The 19,559-nt window shown below is 36.5% G+C and overlaps 2 protein-coding genes across 4 annotated transcripts; both read right to left on the bottom strand.

Moving 5' to 3' along the window:
* Positions 1–321: 321 nt before the first annotated feature.
* Positions 322–879, bottom strand: LOC132624097 (uncharacterized). Its single transcript, XM_060338925.1, has one exon. The coding sequence runs from the start codon at positions 877–879 to the stop codon at positions 322–324; it is 558 nt and encodes a 185-aa protein (XP_060194908.1).
* Positions 880–8,309: 7,430 nt separating this feature from the next.
* On the bottom strand, positions 8,310–12,357 carry LOC132623795 (probable inactive poly [ADP-ribose] polymerase SRO5). Of its 3 annotated transcripts, XM_060338611.1 has the most exons (6): positions 12,193–12,355; positions 11,194–11,762; positions 10,520–10,761; positions 10,289–10,425; positions 10,115–10,210; positions 9,455–9,802 (listed from the first exon to the last, which is right to left on the bottom strand). In XM_060338611.1, the coding sequence occupies exons 2-6, from the start codon at positions 11,676–11,678 to the stop codon at positions 9,788–9,790; spliced, it is 975 nt and encodes a 324-aa protein (XP_060194594.1). In that variant the 5' UTR covers positions 11,679–11,762; positions 12,193–12,355; the 3' UTR covers positions 9,455–9,787. The 3 variants fall into 3 exon arrangements, with proteins under 3 accessions (XP_060194593.1, XP_060194594.1, XP_060194592.1); XM_060338610.1 differs by lacking the exon at positions 9,455–9,802 and adding an exon at positions 8,310–8,950 and having other exon boundaries at positions 11,194–12,357; XM_060338609.1 differs by having other exon boundaries at positions 11,194–12,355.
* Between the last annotated feature and the right edge of the window lie 7,202 nt (positions 12,358–19,559).

Below are 19,559 nucleotides of genomic sequence, written 5' to 3'. Positions count from 1 at the left end.
TTTAATGGAGCTTTTGTGGTCCGATGTCCCGTGGTTTATCCCTCTTCACATTGAAGGGGGTTTTCCACGTAAATTTGGTGTCTCCTACATTTGATTTATTTTGCTTGCCTTCCTATTTTATTGTTGGTTAAGCTGCTGCCCGGATTTCCATTTGTGCTAGCGTTTATTGCATTCTCTTGGTTCAAGTTGTGTGGAAAGTTTTTAGACTTGAGTATTTCTTCTGCTGCTACCCTAGTGTAGTTTGTTATTGCTTGTTTCTTCCCAACATAACCTTCCCCCGAAACTTCAACTTCCCGTATATCTTTTATGCTTTTTCTTCTCTCAAAACAAGGAAATGTCATTGTTGTTACTGTTGCTGTTGCTTCGCTGCAGAAAGTCACGAAACTTCAACCGCTTTGAAGAGCCTGGAGAGTTGCTCTTCTTACAGTGTCCTGGAGACTCTGCTTTTGCTCTTGGCCTCCATATGCAGTAGGTTCCTGAAGGAATTCCTTCTAAGTCATTGATTCCAGACGACGTTGTTTCTATCAAGAATGACGCTGGCGTAGCAGAGAGATTCTTCGAGCCATTCTTGACGTGGATGGCGTCGTCTCTCTTGAATATTGGACGGATCATACCATTGTAGAAGATTTCATCAGCTGAAATAGGTGAAAGCTCAGCTACAATATTAAACTCAAATTCATCATCTTCTGGTGCAGCAGAGTATTCAACTTCCTTCTCCTTCCCAGCTTTCTCCAGCTTCTCGGGATCATCTCCCTTTTCCTTTAAACATTCTCCATTTTCAGGACAACTGAAGATAGCCCTATCATACTGAACGAAAAACTCGGACTCGGTTTCATTTCGAACCCTGAATTCTTCGACGAATGTTGACATTGCTTGCATCTCTGAGGGTCAACTTCAAAAATCAGATTAGTATATAGGATATTGCGCTGGGAAAGAAAAAATTTCCACACCTAATATTGGTTTAACTATACCAACTCAATAAATTATACTTATATTTATATTGGGACCTTCTAGGTACTTGACAACGCTTCAGTTGAGCTAATGCTGCACTCATGAATGGTTGGCTCCTAAGGTTCATACATATAAGGGTTGGTTATTGTGTTCCTTTCAAAAAATATAAGTATTTTGCTTACAAACCAAACATGGTAGTTAGGTGTGTTAGGTGCTAAGGAAAATATATCTCAGAAACGGTTTTTCTTAGTACTTTGTCCGTCCGAATTTAAGTGTCTTAGTTTGATTAGGCACAAAGTTTAAGAAACAAAGAGAGACTTTTGAATCTTGTGGTCCTAAATTAAAGATGTGTATAATGTACTAAAATATTCTTTGAATCTTGTGGTTATAAACTTTCCACGTACGATGTTTGAATTGTCAAATTACTAAATATGGAAAGAGACACTCTTTTTGAGACATATCAAAAAGGAAATTAAGACCACTACTTTCGGAAAATATTTTTTCCATTGAAACAGACTTTTTTTCTTATATTCTCCTCTGATAGACCCTTTGAAGTAGATTCAAAACTTTATAGAATGTTTGGAGGTGGGAGAAAGTTTCTTCCGAAAAATATTTTTGTTGTATCCTTGTCACAAAGTAGTACTTCAATCTTCATATACAAGAGAATTAATAGTACGCATTTTGCACCTACGAGTTAACCTAAATTTGCCTCAGTGTTTAAGCTTCAGATTTTTTTTCATTTGTTGGTCAAATCTGCCATATAAATCAGTGAGTGATGTCTGAATCGGAAGTTGCTATTGCAGCACTATCTGTACTTTTTTTTATTTTCTAATATCTTAGCATGTTAATTTGGTAGTTGAGAATTTTCCTACACCAAACATGATTACAAATAAAATAGAGTAGTAAAACAATTGGAGAATGCATATGTCATTGATGATTTTCATGTTTGGGGACAGCGTGAAATAAACTTGGATTGCAATTGAAGCTTCAAATGCCATTATGCCGAAGTGGTTATATGTTTCATTCAGGCTTTCACAATCTTCTTCTTTCACACATAGAATTTAAAACATGACATATTATTAGCTACTCCTTTTAATTTTCTATACAAAAATTCCTATTGCAACTCTTCTTTATACTTTTTTCCAACGGTAAATTGATACCAAAGTCACAGCTCACAGAAGAGTCGAAAAGTAAACAGTAGAGGAAGAACTCATCTTCCTTTGATGAACTAATTACTCTTTCTTTTTTAGAATCAACTTCATCATCCTCATGAATAATGAAATCATGATCATGTTTCACTATCATACATTTTGCTCAACTGAAGAATGGAATAACTGATTCCTTCAAAGCATAGTAGCGCGGTGTTGGAGTCAAGATTTTAACTTTATGGATTATGAATTTTAAAGTACGACTTCAAGTGCTAATAACTAGATTCTAAATTTAATATTTATAAATAGTTAATGAATTTCTTAACACGAAAATAATTTTTGGGTAAAAGTTACTGGTCCGAACGAACAGTATTTGGACTTCACCTCCGCCAATCATGACTAGAAGGAGATTTGTGTTTAATAAAAGGAAGTTGCCAAGACTTTAGGATCCACCTAGGTAAAGATGCGGAAATCAATAAAATCAATAAGTGATTTCCGAAGGACTATCATCGATGGAGTTCTGTCAGTAAAATGAAGTTAGAACGTCCTTTTTCCCCATTCTATCGTCTCTCTTTTCTCTCTTTAATTCTCTCCCAGCTCCTCTTATCCGCAGAGGTGGAGCTAGCAAGAGGCAGAGCTAAGAGGTTCCCCTTCCCCACAAATACTGTGTGTATATATATATATATATATATATATATATATATATATATATATATATATATATATATATATTGTTGAATATCCTTTGATATAAAAGCACAATTTTAATTGCGTCCAAACGCACATGCAAGTATACGTAGTCGTACAAGTAACATAGTGATTTTAGAAATCGGATGTCGAACCCACAGGGAGTTATGATTAACCGTCAACTAAATTAAATTATCCAAATTATCTATACAAGAGATGAAATTCGAAGATTGTGATTATAAACTAATTGAAGATAAAAGAGACAAATAGTGAACTTCAACAAAGAAAGAGCGGGTTTTAATATTATCAATGAGACGAATGTTCCAGGGCTGCGGTTGGTTCACCAATCCTGTTGAGTTTTCGAACTATTTCCCTTTAATCCGAATTGTCGACGATTGCTAATTTACCGGATTATTAACTCTCGTAGTATTCTCCCGAACTACTACTCGCCTATTCAAAACAGTTCGCCGCCTATATTCCTATGGAATTGACTTGTCAAGAACGCAATTCGTTTATGGTATTTAATTGAACGCGGCGCCTAGGTATATTCCTACTCTAGCCACAAATCCTAGCCCAACTGTAGGGATAATCAGATCACGCCCTCTTTAATCCTTCTCTAATCTAACATCTTTCCCAAGCATGTATATTAGATAGTCGATAGAACCTAACTGTTGGCCAAATAATCAAGCAATTATGAACAAAATTAAAGAAGCAATCAAACTCAACAACTCATATTAAGATAAGAAATAATCACCAAACATCAATAATCATGGTTTACCACAACCCTAGAACGAGAAGTTTAGCTCCACATAGACATGGAGGAAAAGCAACAAATCATTCAAAGAAAATATACCAACTAGTAATAAGGAGAAGAAAAGATAAAACCCAATAATCTCCAGCCTCCACGGCGGCTCCTACTCTCTCTAGGTCCAAAGTCCTCTATTCTAATGTAAAAACGGCTATTTATAAGCTAGGGAAAATATGAGATAAGTGGGCTCAATCCCGATCAACTTAGGAGAACTGACGCCTCTTGCGCTTTGGTCATGCGTCGCATGGCCATCGCATGACTATGTCTGTGCATCCGCTGTGCTCCGCACAACCAATGCATAACAGGTCTGAGAATCAGAAAGGGGTATTTTGTGCGCTGGGTGTGCGACGCACAGCCAATGCATGAGACCCTTCAGTGGTCGTATTTTGCCTTCAAGTGTTGCAACCTCCTTCCGCTCACTCGTCCAACCCGCACTGCCTCAGAATCAGCCAGAATTGCTCGGATTACCCTTCATTGGTCCTTGTTGTACCCAAAAGACTTCAACGTGACCTTCTTTTCTTTTTCCTCTTCTTCAATTTTGCTCCAAATCTCTTCATCTTCACACTATAGCATTTTCAACTTAAACCACCTAGATTCCACAATAAAGCACAAATTAGTCCCATATCACATAGTTAATAGATGTTAGGTGTATTTAATGCATTTAGCTCTAAAATACAGTATAAGTACGGGTAAAAGATGGAGGAAAAGTGTATAAATACACCTAACATCACTACCCCACACTTAAACCTTTGTTCGTCCTCGAACAACACTAAACACACCCAACTTCACTTTCGATTCTCAACACGCTACCAAATTGAACAGGTCTGTATCAGAACAAATTCACTATGATAATTTAAACATTTACGAGCAAAGATCTCAAGCACAACACGAATTGCACACATGCCAACAACTTCGTCAAAACATCCTAACCTCTAAAACTGACTCGCTCATATGAATATAGGCAAAAACGGTCCTGCCGCCTAATTAAGGAATCAAACATGTCACCAATCTCTTACCAATTATGTGCCCTCACTTCAAAGAGAGTTGCCCAAAAATTTTTCATTGAACACACAACAAGGGTAATGAATAGAAAGAATTACGCTCACTCTCACAAGAAAATTCACATGCTCATACGACATACCATAAGCTTGCCCTTAATGTCATACTCTATTAATAAAAGTACATTAAGCATAGGATCACATAGGACTTTTATGGTTGTAATGTCGGCTAAGGGACGGGTAGAAATTATTTGGGTAAATAGTAACTAACCTCCCTAAGCACTTTAAGACATATACATTATCAATCCTTTATGCACTTCCTCTTGTTTCATCAATATTTCAACCATTCTTTTTCACTTCACCTTATGCACCCTTTAACATTAAGCACTGTCTTCTCTCTTTTTTTTTTTTTTTTTTTTTTTGCGTACGCCATTCGCAAGGAGCAATTTTTTTTTATTGTTTATATTTTTTTTTTCACCCCTACTAACAACACACACTAACTATATTCACCAAGTGCACCCGCCACCTTTTTTTTTTTTTTTTAAGTTTCCACCTTAACTTCCCTTTATATCAACCTCCCATTTACTTTCAAGCGCTAAATTTCTAATGTGCTTTAGGAGTTCGGGATCAAATATTACAAGTTATACCAACAAAGGGAATGGCTAAAGATGTGGCTACCAAAGAAAATAGGCAAAAGGCTCAAAGGGGTTAACGAAGGATATCACATATGGGTAGGCAAATAGATTGTCAAAAAGTATGGCTAACAAAGAAATGCCTATATCCTCTCCTAGCTTAACACACCTAGTTTCACTTTGTAGACATACCGGGCAAGTTCTAGACATCAATACGATACATGGAGTATATACAAGAACACTCACCACACATGGCACACTCATGGTTCAAGATGGATCCACATTGACCTTCTACTTAGCAAACCAGGACACGAATTCAATGCAAGTATAATTAAGCCAAAAATATAACACAAGAGTCAAGTAGAAGAGCTTAGGTGTTCCGAAAGAAGCTATTATTTTTAAGCACAATTTTACTTTCAAAAGTTCGAGAATTGCTCTTGTTGTCAATAGTGTACCTAATCCCGAGCACCTAGCATTCAATTGGTTTCAAGGGCTCTTATCTCCACCTTCTCCTAAAAAAAATTAATCCTAAAAAAATAAAAAATTACCCGATTCAAAGGTCCCCCTCGGGAAAGAACCGAGACCATAAGAAAACCCAAGGGGGCGGATGATGAATGCCACTGATGAGGGACTTAAGAAGTTACTAAAGAAAATCAAAGAAAAAAAAATCTTTTTCGCATTTTTCAATTTTTTTTTTCAACACTAAGACTCAAAACTAATAATAATAAAAATAAAAAAAAATCCTAAGGCATATTAAATAATCATCCTACCAGGGACGTATTTCCCACCCCACACTTAAAATCATGCAATGCCCTCAGTGCATATAGATGGAAAAAAGTAAAAACAGGTAAAGCAAGAAATACTCCTCGGGGCCCTCTAGGACCTAGCTAGCAACATGCTCTCATCATTAAGGGTCAGCATGACCCCACACTTAAGCTCAAACATGCTCCTCAGCTTTCAACTTCGGGTACTCAGACTTCCCCTAATCTGCAAAACAAAAACAAAATAAAACAAAACGTGACACTATAAAAATAAAAATCTATAATTATTACATATTGGGTTGCCTCCCAATAAGCGCCTTAGTTAACGTCGTGGCACGGCGTGAATCAACATCATCACTTTTCCCTCCACTTTGAGGGTATGAATTGCGCCCCTAATTTTGCATCAAATTTTCTGCTCCGCTCCTGGGGCGGTGGTGTGAAAATTAAGGAACCAAGCAATAGGTGTCGCATCTTGCACTTCTTGGCCCTTAAATGAGGAATGTCGTTTTGCCCTTTTGGTGTGGTAAATTTTAGGATATAAGGGTCTTGTTCCTTATTTATACACTTCTCCAAAAGCTTGGAAGGCTCAATTTCCATGTCACCAACCAAACATAATGTAGAAAAATATTTAGAATGAGGACCAACATGCCCCAACTCCAAAACTGCCTTATTTTTGACATCCTCACTCATATGCACCCCCTCAACATTGGCATCATCAACAATATTCTGGTCGAATGGTTGGAATTCCTCTTCCTGCTCCACAAGTAGGCCAGTATCCACAACAACTGGTGGTTGGGCATCAGACATCTCAACCTTTTTATTCATTAGAGCCTGCAGGTCATGGATATCTGAGTCAAATTTGTCTATCTCTTGTCTGAGCTCTGTTCTGCCTTCTATCAATTGTGTCGCCATGTTTGTGAGTCCATCGCGGAGAAACCCATGAAATTTCATTTGTTGAGCTTGTTCCGTTAGCCAAGATTGGCTCACTATCTTTGCTTCTTCGAAGTTATCTCCTTGTAGGAACTCGCTCTCTTCTTCTGTTTGAGGTTCGTCTTGGGTATTGGCTGAGCCTGTAACTTGCAGATTACAAGTTTCAGACTTGGCCTGTATCTCTGTGAGTTTGGCACGAATCCTCTCCATGGCCTTCTCTAGTTCTGTGTTTTGCTCTCTTATTAATGTGTCTTGCTCCACTATTCTTTTCATCATATCTGTAACCCGAGCAAGACTCTCTGCATCCTCCACTTCATTACTCCTGTTAACATCACAAACAACAAGAGAATCATAATAGCGGCTCGGGGATGGAGAATAAGAATTAGGACAACCATTCCAATGGCCATCTTGACCACCACATATACTACAAACATTCCGCTCAAAGGATTGGGTAGGTGCGCACAACCCATTCCCGAAAATATTATGACAGTGTTTCCACAGGTGGGGTCCTCCACAAATCAGACAAGAATCACCAAAATAGGCACAACCAATATTCGACCAATTTTTATTCCAAGATGCCATATCAAGAAAGCTATCCAAACTACTAAATTAAAAAAATAAAAATAAAATGAATAAAAAAACTTGAATAGACAAAAGAAAAGTAGAATCTAGATAAACAGTTAATTTCTAACTCCCCGGCAACGGCGCCGAAAACTTGTTGCGTCCAAACGCACACGCAAGTATACGTAGTCGTACAAGTAATATAGTGATTTTAGAAATCGAATGTCGAACCCACAGGGAGTTGTGATTAACTGTCAATTAAATTAAACTATCCAAATTATCTATACATGAGATGAAATTCGAAGATTGTGATTATAAACTAATTGAAGATAAAAGAGACAAATAGTGAACTTCAACAAAGAAAGAGCGGGTTTTTATATTATCAATGAGACGAATGTTCCAGGGTTGCGGTTGGTTCACCAATCCTGTTGAGTTTTCGAACTATTTCCCTTTAATCCGAATTGTCGACGATTGCTAATTTACCGGATTATTAACTCTCGTAGTATTCTCCCGAACTACTACTCGTCTATTCAAAACAATTCGCCGCCTATATTCCTATGTAATTGACTTGTCAAGAACGCAATTTGTTTATGGTATTTAATTGAACGCGACGCCTAGGTATATTCCTATCCTAGCCACAAATCCTAGCCCAACTGTAGGGATAATCAGATCACGCCTTCTTTAATCCTTCTCTAATCTAACAACATCTTTCCCAAGCATGTATATTAGATAGTCGATAGAACCTAACTGTTAGCCAAACAATCAAGCAATTATGAACAGAATTAAAGAAGCAATCAAACTCAACAACTCATATTAAGATAAGAAATAATCACCAAACATCAATAATCATGGTTTACCACAACCCTAGAACGAGAAGTTTAGCTCCACAGACATGGAAAAAAAGCAACAAATCATTCAAAGAAAATATACCAACTAGTAATAAGGAGAAGAAAAGATAAAACCCAATAATCTCCGGCCTCCACGGCGGCTCCTACTCTCTCTAGGTCCAAAGTCCTCTATTCTAATGTAAAAACGGTTATTTATAAGCTAGGGCAAATATGAGATAAGTAGGCCCAATCCCGATCAACTTAGGAGAACTGACGCCTCTTGTGCTTTGATCATGCGTCGCATGGCCATCGCATGACTATGTCTGTGCATCCGCTGTGCTCCGCACAACCAATGCATAACAGGTCTGAGAATCAGAAAAGGGTATTTTGTGCGCTAGGTGTGCGACGCACAGCCAATGCATGAGACCCTTTAGTGGTTGTATTTTGCCTTCAAGTGTTGCAACCTCCTTCTGCTCACTCGTACAACCCGCACTGCCTCAGAATTAGCCAGGATTGCTCGGATTACCCTTCATTGGTCCTTGTTGTACCCAAAAGACTTCAACGTGACCTTCTTTTCTTTTTCCTCTTCTTCAATTTTGCTCCAAATCTCTTCATCTTCACACTGTAGCATTTTCAACTTAAACCACCTAGATTCCACAATAAAGCACAAATTAGTCCCATATCACATAGTTAATAGATGTTAGGTGTATTTTATGCATTTAGCTCTAAAATACAGTATAAGAATGGGTAAAAGATGGCGGAAAAGTGTATAAATACACCTAACATCAGCGGTAAGGGGAGTTCAAAGTTGCTTTAAGTCGAAATTTTGAAATTTACCTATGACATTCTAGTAATTTTTTGAATCCCCAGGTATTTGTCTCCTCGGTGATGTTTTGTCCCTCCTCTCGGGACACATAATGATAAAAGAAATTAGATGCCTTCAAATGCTTAATGATCTAAAAGCGAGCGGACAACCTTGGCAAGTTGGAACAGAAATCTTGAAGATATTGAACTGTTTATACATAACAACAACAACATACACAGTAGAATCCCACAAAGTGGAGTCTAGGGAGGGTAGAGTGATATAAGAAATTAGATGCCTGAAATATTGATGGAGAATTGTCCTTCATTCACTGAACATTTTAACCATCTATCACTCCATGGTAAAAGACTATTACTCTGCAAGACCCTTAAGACTTCCAAAAAGAAGAAAAAAGATTTGGTGGGGGAGGGGGGATTAGAGGGAAATAAATACTTCCTAAATTGAATACATATCAAATTGATGTCAGAACTGCTAATCCTTTTCATCAGGTCATTATATAAAATTAGCTGAGTCCTGTGTCTAAATCTATGATGTTTCTATTCTTTATATATTGCCTCAAAATTCTACAAGATAATTACTCCAACTCCCGTTTAGGCAAACCACAGTTTCTATTTTCCCATTCTTGAAATTTGATTGAGCTGATGTCGGATGAGTCTTCATTTTATTCTTTATTTTGCTGCAAAAATCAAAGCACAAACATGACAGTTGTAATAATATTCTTAAAAATACAGAACAAAAATGCACTACAGATAGTGAAATATCATAAGAAGCAGTTCAAGAAGACAAGAACACCTTTATCCCTCAACTACATAACATCTATGACTTGTAAAAAGGTTTGAATGTAAACTGAACACAGGATCTTAGAACATTATTGCAGCTCAAATAACATATCATTCGAAAACCGGACGTATGATTGGACTAGTTTGGTGCTACAACAGTCATCAAAACAAAATGACCACACAATTATCTTGATTAAAGTACAGCTTACCTTATTGTTGAAGGATTTTATGATGGAAGTTAACAGATCGTCTCCTGCTAATTTTCTAGCTTGTTGTATCAACTCGCGTCTCGTAATCTTCCGCTCCTGGAAAATATACCGGACTTCAACAAAAAATGGGAAAGTAGAAACATAGTCAAGAACAAAGAAATTGCAAGCACTTACCTTATAGTCACTGTGATATTTATTAATCAACTTGACAGTGTTATGCGGCAAGATTTTTGACAGCGCAGAGATCAGAGAAGGAAAAGAAATCCAAGGTGAATTTGGAGATTTTAAAGGAACTGAAAACCTTCGATCCTCTGCAAAGTAAATATGAGCGAAAAATATTAAATCCTCCAAAGTTGAAGCATCACCAATTCTCTGTATTCTTAGAAGGGATTCCAAGAGGCCTACTTTTGACATGAGAAGTGACTCTGAAACTGATCATAAATTCCGGGAAGACATAAGAATTCATGTTGGTACTCCACACAATATATTTTCTAGGAGAATGTACATTGTCAACTCCAGTATCAAACTCCTCAGAACTTGGATGAGACTGTCCTGAACCAGCATGAACAACTTCAGTTCTTCCTAGTATCACCCGACAAAGCAATAGATGCCTTAGTCCATCCTTATCAGGAGTTGCCTTTTGAAGACTGAGAGATGCAAGAAAGTCAGGAATTAGTCAAACACAAAACAATTGAAAAGGTTAAGACAAACATAAAACAAATACTACTAGTAATTGTTTTAGATGAGATCATCAACAAACTAAGTACCTGGCCAAGAAATTTAATCATACATGCTCATAAGGAGAGTTTAACAGATCCAAAATAAACTTTCGGTAAGATAATGCGCAAGGAATTAACTTATATATACAACTAATATAAGAAAAATTTACACTATATGTGTAATTTAATCTGTTGTAGCAGGTTGCTGCCTTATTGTTCTGGCAACTAATACACTATTAGTGTAGTTTAATATGTTGTAACAATTGTCTACCTTATAGAAGACTTAACAGTGTAAATACTTTTAGTCGTATAGAAGTTAAACTCATTCATACAAAATTGTAAGAAACTGCTCAGATATACCAGTCAACAGGATAATCATCATGAGAGAGGCAAATACAATGACCATAAGCTTTATTGTGCATAGGATGTCCAAAACCATGAGAAAATATGCTGTCAATTTCATCCTTGGAGGCTCCAAGCCAAGCATACTTTACATTAGCATTTCCTCCACACTTTTTCTCCATTGCTTTGGAAAAAATAAGGAATGACTGAAGCTTTGCGCTCTTCATGAAGCTAGAGCAAGCATTCTTGTGAATAGCTTCGATTTTTGTAGATAATCCAAGTGTTCCGAATCCGGAAATGAACTTCTTACTTATCATATGATGAATCTTATCCCCTTCTCTAATCCATATTAAACCATCTGATTTCGTGTTGTCTTGATAATTGGAGCTTATAATACAGCTCTCAGAGTCAGAAACTGCTGATTCTTGAACTTTTTCTTCGTGATGATCAGTGTCTGAGCTTGTACTTTCCATAAAGGGTCGCTCTGTTTTGGGTATTCCCATATTGGGAAGAGCATCAATCTTGTAACTGATGATGAGATGTGATTCTCGAATTGCTTCTACTGGAAATAGTGACAACAATTGAGACTGCAAATTGTTTTTCATTTTAGATTTATGTCTGCAAATAATTTAGAATAGTATATAGGAAAGGTAAATCTATCTAGCTGAAGAATAACACAAATTGCTAAAATCTACTTGAAACTTGAAGCTGAAGAAGAACCATAATAAGAAAGTTTGGTTTCTTTGAAGAGAAAGCAAATTCTAGTAGCAAAATTAGCTTCATGTGGTTTTAGAAAAAGAAAAACTAGAAATTACTATATTTGGCTGCGGCAAATCATAGAGGAAGTAGGATTACTCAAGCAGAATCATGATAAGATTATTGTTGGGAAAAAGCTAAAGAACTTCTAGTGTCTTTAAAAGGAAAGAAGCAATAATTATGGGGTTTTAACATAACGTAGAAATTTATGCACTACTTGGGTTGTGGCAAAAATAAAAGAAGAAGTAGGATTACAATTACTTGGGAAAGAAGAATGAAAAAAGAATGACGATGAAACGCATGAAGCAAACAATTACTTGCCACACGTTTATGAAAGGGTCTCTAATTTACCACCTCCTAAATTTGGGTATGTTAGTTATGGTGTCTGAACGTGTTTTGTATAATATTTCTGGAGGTGGCAGCAATTTGTTTTCTTCAGCCGACGTTTGGTAATTTCTTGGTTTATAAGGCAGGTTGGTCAATGTTAGGTAATTAAATATAAACCCTTTTAGATAAGTCCTTTTTGTACACGATGTTGAGGCTGGCCATACAGAGTGGGGCAATTAATTTCGTGAAGGATTCGAAAAGTAGAATGGTACAAGTACGTGTGCCCGTAGTTCATCATTTTTCAACTACTGATCCATCTAGAGTTATTAGTCCGTCGCAAGAAACCTTATGTTTTGAGAGAAGAAAGGGCAAGGAAGAGGGGCTAGAGGGATGTTTATGGTTCGGTTTGATTCAATATTCATCTAAATCGAAATCAGCCAACCCCGATTTAAAAAGTGTTAATCTCGCTCGATAGGAACATTATACTTCCTCTGTTTCAATTTATGTGAACATTTTCGGAGTACGAGGGTCAAACTTTATAACTTTGACCAAATATTTTCACATAGATTATTCTAGTTTGTAAAAATAAAATTTATATTTTTAGAAAGTACACAAAAAATACTATAAGTTGTCACGCCCCGAACCATGGCCTGGACGTAACACGACACTCGATGCCTGACTGTATATGACCGAGCGAACCACATGGCTTGCTGAATCATCATAATACATAACATAAGCGGAATATAACATGAATGCATAATGAGCCTTTATAAAACATGGTAAGTCATAATACTTAATAAAATACTTGTTTAAACATGAGTGAGTCAAAATGGCTATACGACTCCAAATGTCTGACATGACATAACTGACTCGTCTAGTCTATGAAACCTCTATCATGAGTCTGATTGGAATACATACTTACTGGGACAAGGCCCCCAGCATACCTCAGATGCATAACTAATCATAAACAACAATTAAGTAAACCCCGAATGAGATGGGGCTCACCAATAAGCTGGTACGTGCAGATCCTAATGAGCAGAGGCGTCGTCCTGTAAGTTTGTACCTGCATCGTGAAATGCAGGCCCCCGGGCAATAAAAGGGGACGTCAGCACATTGAATGTACTGGTATGTAAAGCAACCGAAATAAATAACATGGGACAGGGAATAACATGATAAGAACTGGAACTGAAAACCTGGACATGAACATGAGCATGAGTACATATGTATATATATAACATTAGTAAAAACATGATAAGTAGGGAGAGCAATAACTTATAACCGATCCATGGTCTGGTGCTTGCGTCCCGCCAGCAGAACACTCAGTCCTTGCCAGGGAACATGAGATTTGGTAAATTATGAAAGGATCCAGTCATTATGAGAGATCGTCCGGGACATGGGTGGAGCGATCCTCATCCTACGGTGGCTACGTAGTTTCAGGCTATCTGAAGCCCTCCTCGGTAATTAATGCAACTCCCAAAACATGAACATGTAAAATAGTGGCACTTGCTGCCCATGGTATATCATGAATCATAACTTGCTTGTACATAGTGTTCATGAATCATAACTTGCTTGTACATGGTTTTCATGAATTTTAACTTGCTTGTATACTTTCATAAGATAACTTGTCATAGTCTTACAAAACATGTTTTTGGTTCATGAGCAAATAACAATAATTCGAAATCATATATATATACTTGTCTTGAAAACATACTTGTAACATGCCGGATGAAATCATAAAGTTTCATATAAACATAATGAGAACGCATGAGGAAGAATTCATGATTCATGGATTTAGCTAGGATTCCTAATAACCGTAATGGAAGATTAGGAATACAATAACGAGTATAGATACAAAATTCATGTACATAAATACATAATTACGGGCTACCAATATGTTGGGTTTAATGCCCTAGGATTTGAACTTCATGGATTTTACGAAACGGATCATGGGGAAGAACGTAGAGATTCCCACATATGGATGGAAGTTCTACATACCTTAACTTCCCGCTTTTGAGCTTATCACAATGTTCTTCAACCCCCTTCAACTTCAATCTATAGCAATACAAGTCATAGGGATTCTATATTAGCAACAATATCCATGTTTTGTTCATCTAAGCATTTTATCAAACACTTAGTGGGCATGAAGCTCTATAACCCTCATTAATGGTGTTTTCTTCACCAAATCCCCATTCTTTTACTTCTAGTCATTTCTACAATCCCAATTAGATGCAATTAACATCATTCTTCATCACCCATATGAATACAACAATCCCAAGTCAGCAATCCAACAATACTAGCATAGTTCATATAATCATCTTCAACAAACCCAATTATTATTCTCCCAAGAATTCATCAATTCACAATTATAAGTTATTAGGGAGTAGAAATATTACCTTTTGGGTGGTCACCACGAAATCAACACCCCCAAGTCCGATCTTTAGCTTAAAATGACGACCACAACTTGTACTACAAATTATCCTTCACGAACTTTGGGATTCGGGGCCTTAAACTTGGTTGATTCTCCACTTCTTCTCTCTAGATCTCCTCTCTTTCTTTTTCTCTCTCTAAAAATCTGAAAATGAGGGAAATAATGGCTGCTAGGGTAATCATTTTCTTTATATACCAATGGGAAAATGGGTTGACCCAACTTGAAAACGGGTCGGGACTGTTCTGTATTAAAACGTCCATATCTCCCTATCCCGACGTCGCCTGTGAACTCACAACCTATGGTTGGAAAGGTATTTCAATTCTCTACAACTTTCATTCTTTGAGTTTTCCCAAATTCTCAACTTACGATAGGGTTATGGCCTCCCGAAGTCAGTTGACCCGAAACTCAACTGCGGACCAAAACACGCCCATGTTACGGTCCCGTAACACAGGGTACGGACCGTAACGTGGCGTCGTACCTTGATGAAAATTTCCAGAAAGTTTCTGGAAATTTTCCCTGTGTTACGGTCTACTGTTACGGTCCGTAACACAAGGTACGGTCCGTAACACGAAGGGACGGACCGTATCTTGGGACCGTATCCTGGAGTGAATTTCCAGTGAGGTTCTGGAAATTTCGTCCGTGTTACGGCTCACTGTTACGGCCCGTAACACGAGTTACGGTCCGTAACGTCACCGTAACGTAGACGAATTTTCCAGCGAACAGGCCTCAGTCAAATGGGCATAACTCTTTGCACAGATGTCCGTTTAATCCCCATAATATACCGTTGGAAAGCTAGTTAATAGGGCTACAACTTTCACCAAGGAAGTTCTTCCAAATTCACAACGGATCAAGTAGTTATCGCTGCCCGAAATAGGCCTATCAACCCACTAGAACTTTAATGATATGAGCCTAGACTTAGTTCCAAGATGCGGGGGTGTTACATAAGTCATGATAATTTATAATTCAAATAATTTCGAAAAAATGCAAGCAAAACCCAGTCAAAGAACCATCTCGTAGACTCCCCAAATAGTAATAGGTTCACATAAATTGAAACAGAGGGAGTACTAATTAGTAAAAACAAAAAAGAAAAAAAGAAAAAAAAAAAGCTTTTACTCTCCACTTGGCCATATTATCGCAATTCACAGGCCATATTTGGATGTGAATACGCCTAATATATATGTATTTTGATGCATGTGAAATAGAGTACCTCATAAGACAATTAAATAACTTCATAACACACTACGGTGCCTTTTGAGACTTTGGTCTAAGAGACAACTTTGCAAAATATATTGATGCATGATGAGATCCGCATGTTGGTGTATCCGTCGTGTGAGCGTTGGGATGACGTTTCCCTTTCTCATAAATTCCAGCTCCTTTTGCATGGAAAGATTAGTAATACACTAATACAAGATCTTGGTGAGTTTAGAGTTCTACATGAGTAACAAATGTTTTCACTCCTGGATTGTTTGGTTTATAAACAAATTATAGTGAAATAATAATGTGAGCATTGTAGTACAGAGATAATTAATTAATAACAGAAGTATAATTAAGGGATGTACTCTTTTTGATAGATGTACAGAAATTATTAAGTTGACTGTAATATTAGATTCATTGAGTTCAAGGGACATAGAAGATATAATATAAATATGCATGCGTTTCGTTTTACATGATATAATAAACTTTTATTAATTTTCAATAAATTATCTTACCTTCTTAAAAGACTACGAGGGAAGAGTTTCGGAGGAGGACATATTTGTTACAATTTGGTTGTTTTATAGCTAATTCTGAAATTGTTATCAAACATTAAATAAGTTTGATATAAAACAATACTTATCATAATTGTATACCAAAAACTGAATTAGGGATATAAAATAATTCTACATTTTATGTCGAAATTATTTTGATTAAATTATTTGTACGTATATACAAGGTCTTAGGGAAAAAAAAAAAAAAAGGGGGAAAGAAAGGTCTTAGGAAACGTGATCAACCAGGAATAATGCGAACGTTTCCCATGGGCGGGGCTGCTGAATTATTACGGTTTTTCCTTCTTCTCTTTTTTTTTTTTTTCTTTTTTCTTTTTCAGGAGTATAATTTATTTTGACAGATTTTTCTCAAGCCTTTTACGAGTGAAAGGAGTAATAATTTCCTCCCGATCAGAAAAGGAAAGATTCCCATGACAGCACATCTCCATCTTGTCTTTATAAGTAGGGAAAGGGTTAAAAATGTCCCTGTATTTTGGTAAGAGGGCTAAAATATCTTCTATTACAAATTTGTCAAAAATACCCCTCTCGTCATTAAAGTTTTCAAATATACTCCTGTCCTAACGGAATCTCCAACATAATCCGATTTCATTTATAAACCGGCTTCATTTAAACCCGACTCAGCTACATAAAAAGCTCATATGCGGCCAACTTGTTCCTGAGTCCTACATCTGGAGCCACTAGGCACAGGAGTGGGTAACTCATATGCGTTTTTTATTTAGTTGGATCGAGTTTAAATGAAGCAGGTTTAAAAATGAAATGGGTTTATGTTGGGGATTTCCGTTAAGACAGGGATATATTTGAAAACTTTAATGACGGGAGGGATATTTTTGACCCAAATTTATAATGGAGAATATTTTTAGCCCTTTTCCCAGCAGAGGGATACTTTTAATGCACCCATCCCCCACGCCAACAAAGAAAAAGAAGAAAGAGTAAAACTACACCTCTGATGCTGAAATACAAATTAGAACATGCAGAGACGTTCCATTTTCATGCCAAATTTTGGTCCAGTCCATCCATCTCTCTCACACGAAATGTTAAGGCGTTAATCAACCAAAAAGTCCATAATCTTTTCTCACCATTAAAGGAGACATGACGTACTTGTATTCCTTGGCCCGCAAGCAATATTAGTGTTCAGTAGTAACTGTCCATACATCATGATATAATAATGCTTTCATAATGGACATAATGTGCCCTATATTGACTAGCTAGCTTTTTCCGTTTGCACTTCAACGCCATTTATTGGTTTGCACACCGTGGTAGGTGAGACTACTCTGGCAAAATTATTCTCACATCTAGTGTGTACATCAAATTGAGCAGTTTAAGCTTGCAAGTTAAAAATTGAACTGTGAGCACATCACTTAATTATAATTAAGTGAGAAATATATGTATAAAAGATATGTATCTGTATTTATTAATTTGGTATAAATCATTTTGAATAAATAGATTGGGACATACATTAAAGTAAATTTTCAGCAATGTACACAGAAGGCATTCATGATTTTTTTTTCCATCCGGTGTCCGGTATCCGCATTGGGGTCCGACTAAATCCGGATTCGTGCCGGGTAGTCTAACATCGGGAAGGCATTCGTGATTGACAATGACTACATGTTTGGCGAATTCAGTATGTGCTAAGAAATCAACAGAAAATGTATAAATTAATATTGAACTAGTGTTCATGTCCGCGCTGCGCGCGGTCAATATAAATTTTAAAATATCATTGAATATTATTTTTTATAAGAGAAAATTAATCTTTCTTAATGGAAAATCTTTTCATGATTCTATTATTTTTTGTTGATTCATTTAACATTCTATATATAATATTTGACAACAAACTCAAATTAAATATGAGCGGAATAATACAAGAGCAAAATGACGATAATGTAAAAATTTAGGTAATGCAACTTGTTTCCTCATGCTCTTAGAGCCCGTTTGGATTGGCTTATAAGTTGCTTATAAGCCGTTTTCAGCTTTTTTGAGTGTTTGGCTGGCCAGCTTAAAGTCATTTTGTGCTTAAAATAAGCTCAAAAAAATAATTGGGCCCATTTAACTTAGCTTATCTAAAGCAGCTTATAAGCTGAAAACAGCTTATAAGCCAAAAAAAATAAGTTAGACTACCCCAACTTATTTTTTTTAGCTTATAAAGCTGCAAACAGCTTATAGGCATAAGCTCATCCAAACAGGCTCTTAGTTTTCTTTCTTTTAGTTCTCTGTATTACTTGTTGACTCTTATGGTTAATAAAGTTAACACTTTTTATGTCTTTCAAATAAAATTTTAAAAATTAAGAAAGAAACAAAATAATACTTCCTCCGTCTCATAATAAGTGTCACCTTAATCATATTTTTTTGTCGCATAATAAGTGTCACCTTAGGATATCAATGCATATATTGATTAGTTTTTTCCATTTTTGCCCTTGAACAAAAAATGACAAGTTTCTTTATTCAAGGCCAAAAGTTGGATTCACAATGTTAAATTTTGGGTTCACATGAAAATAGAAGAAGATAAGATTAGTAAGAGGGGCAAAAGAAGTAGTAGTACTCTAAATGATGATGGTTGGATTCCTAATGTCAAAAGATAAACTACTTGTGCATGCTCTAATCATCAAGAGAAAAAAAAAATTATATAAGGGTAATTTGGTAAACTTACACTTCATCATTCGTTTCTTAATATGTCTGTTTTTGGCTAAGGTGACACTTATTATGAGATGGAGAGAGTAATGAATTTAAAACAAATGAAAGCAACAATTAAACGGAGTCCGGAACCAAAATAACCCCAGAAAAGTGTTTTTGAACCAAACTACCCCAACAAAAAAAAAAGTTACAAAACTGCCTTTAGCGCAATAAATTACTGCGCTAAACCACTTAACTGGGACGACACCGTTAAGTGCTTTAGCGCAGTAAATGGTTCCTTTTTTGTTTTTTGTTTTTGCCCTTTTGGTTAACCCCTCTTTCATTACACTTTTTAATGTACTTTGACCATAGATTAATCATGCTTCGGGACCCGAAACTTCAATATTTTATATAGAACCCTACTTATTTTTGTGCGATTAATAAGGTAGGCTCAATACATCAAAGATAAGAAAATCTTCGGATTACCGTTTTAGTGGTTGAAA

Source organism: Lycium barbarum, chromosome 12 (genome assembly GCF_019175385.1).
Source record: "Lycium barbarum isolate Lr01 chromosome 12, ASM1917538v2, whole genome shotgun sequence".
In the NCBI taxonomy this organism is placed as follows: domain Eukaryota; kingdom Viridiplantae; phylum Streptophyta; class Magnoliopsida; order Solanales; family Solanaceae; genus Lycium; species Lycium barbarum.
This window is presented reverse-complemented; position numbering and strand designations above follow the sequence as displayed.

Bases quoted from the DNA above. Each gene is read 5' to 3' on its own strand.
- LOC132623795 (XM_060338609.1), bottom strand. From the start codon at position 11,780: ATGAAAAACAATTTGCAGTCTCAATTGTTGTCACTATTTCCAGTAGAA. The intron at 10,426-10,519 runs GTAGGCCTCTTG...TTTACTTTGCAG, and splicing joins AGTCACTTCTCATGTCAAAA to AGGATCGAAGGTTTTCAGTT. The intron at 10,211-10,288 runs GTAAGTGCTTGC...TATATTTTCCAG, and splicing joins AATATCACAGTGACTATAAG to GAGCGGAAGATTACGAGACG.
- LOC132624097 (XM_060338925.1), bottom strand. From the start codon at position 879: ATGCAAGCAATGTCAACATTCGTCGAAGAATTCAGGGTTCGAAATGAA.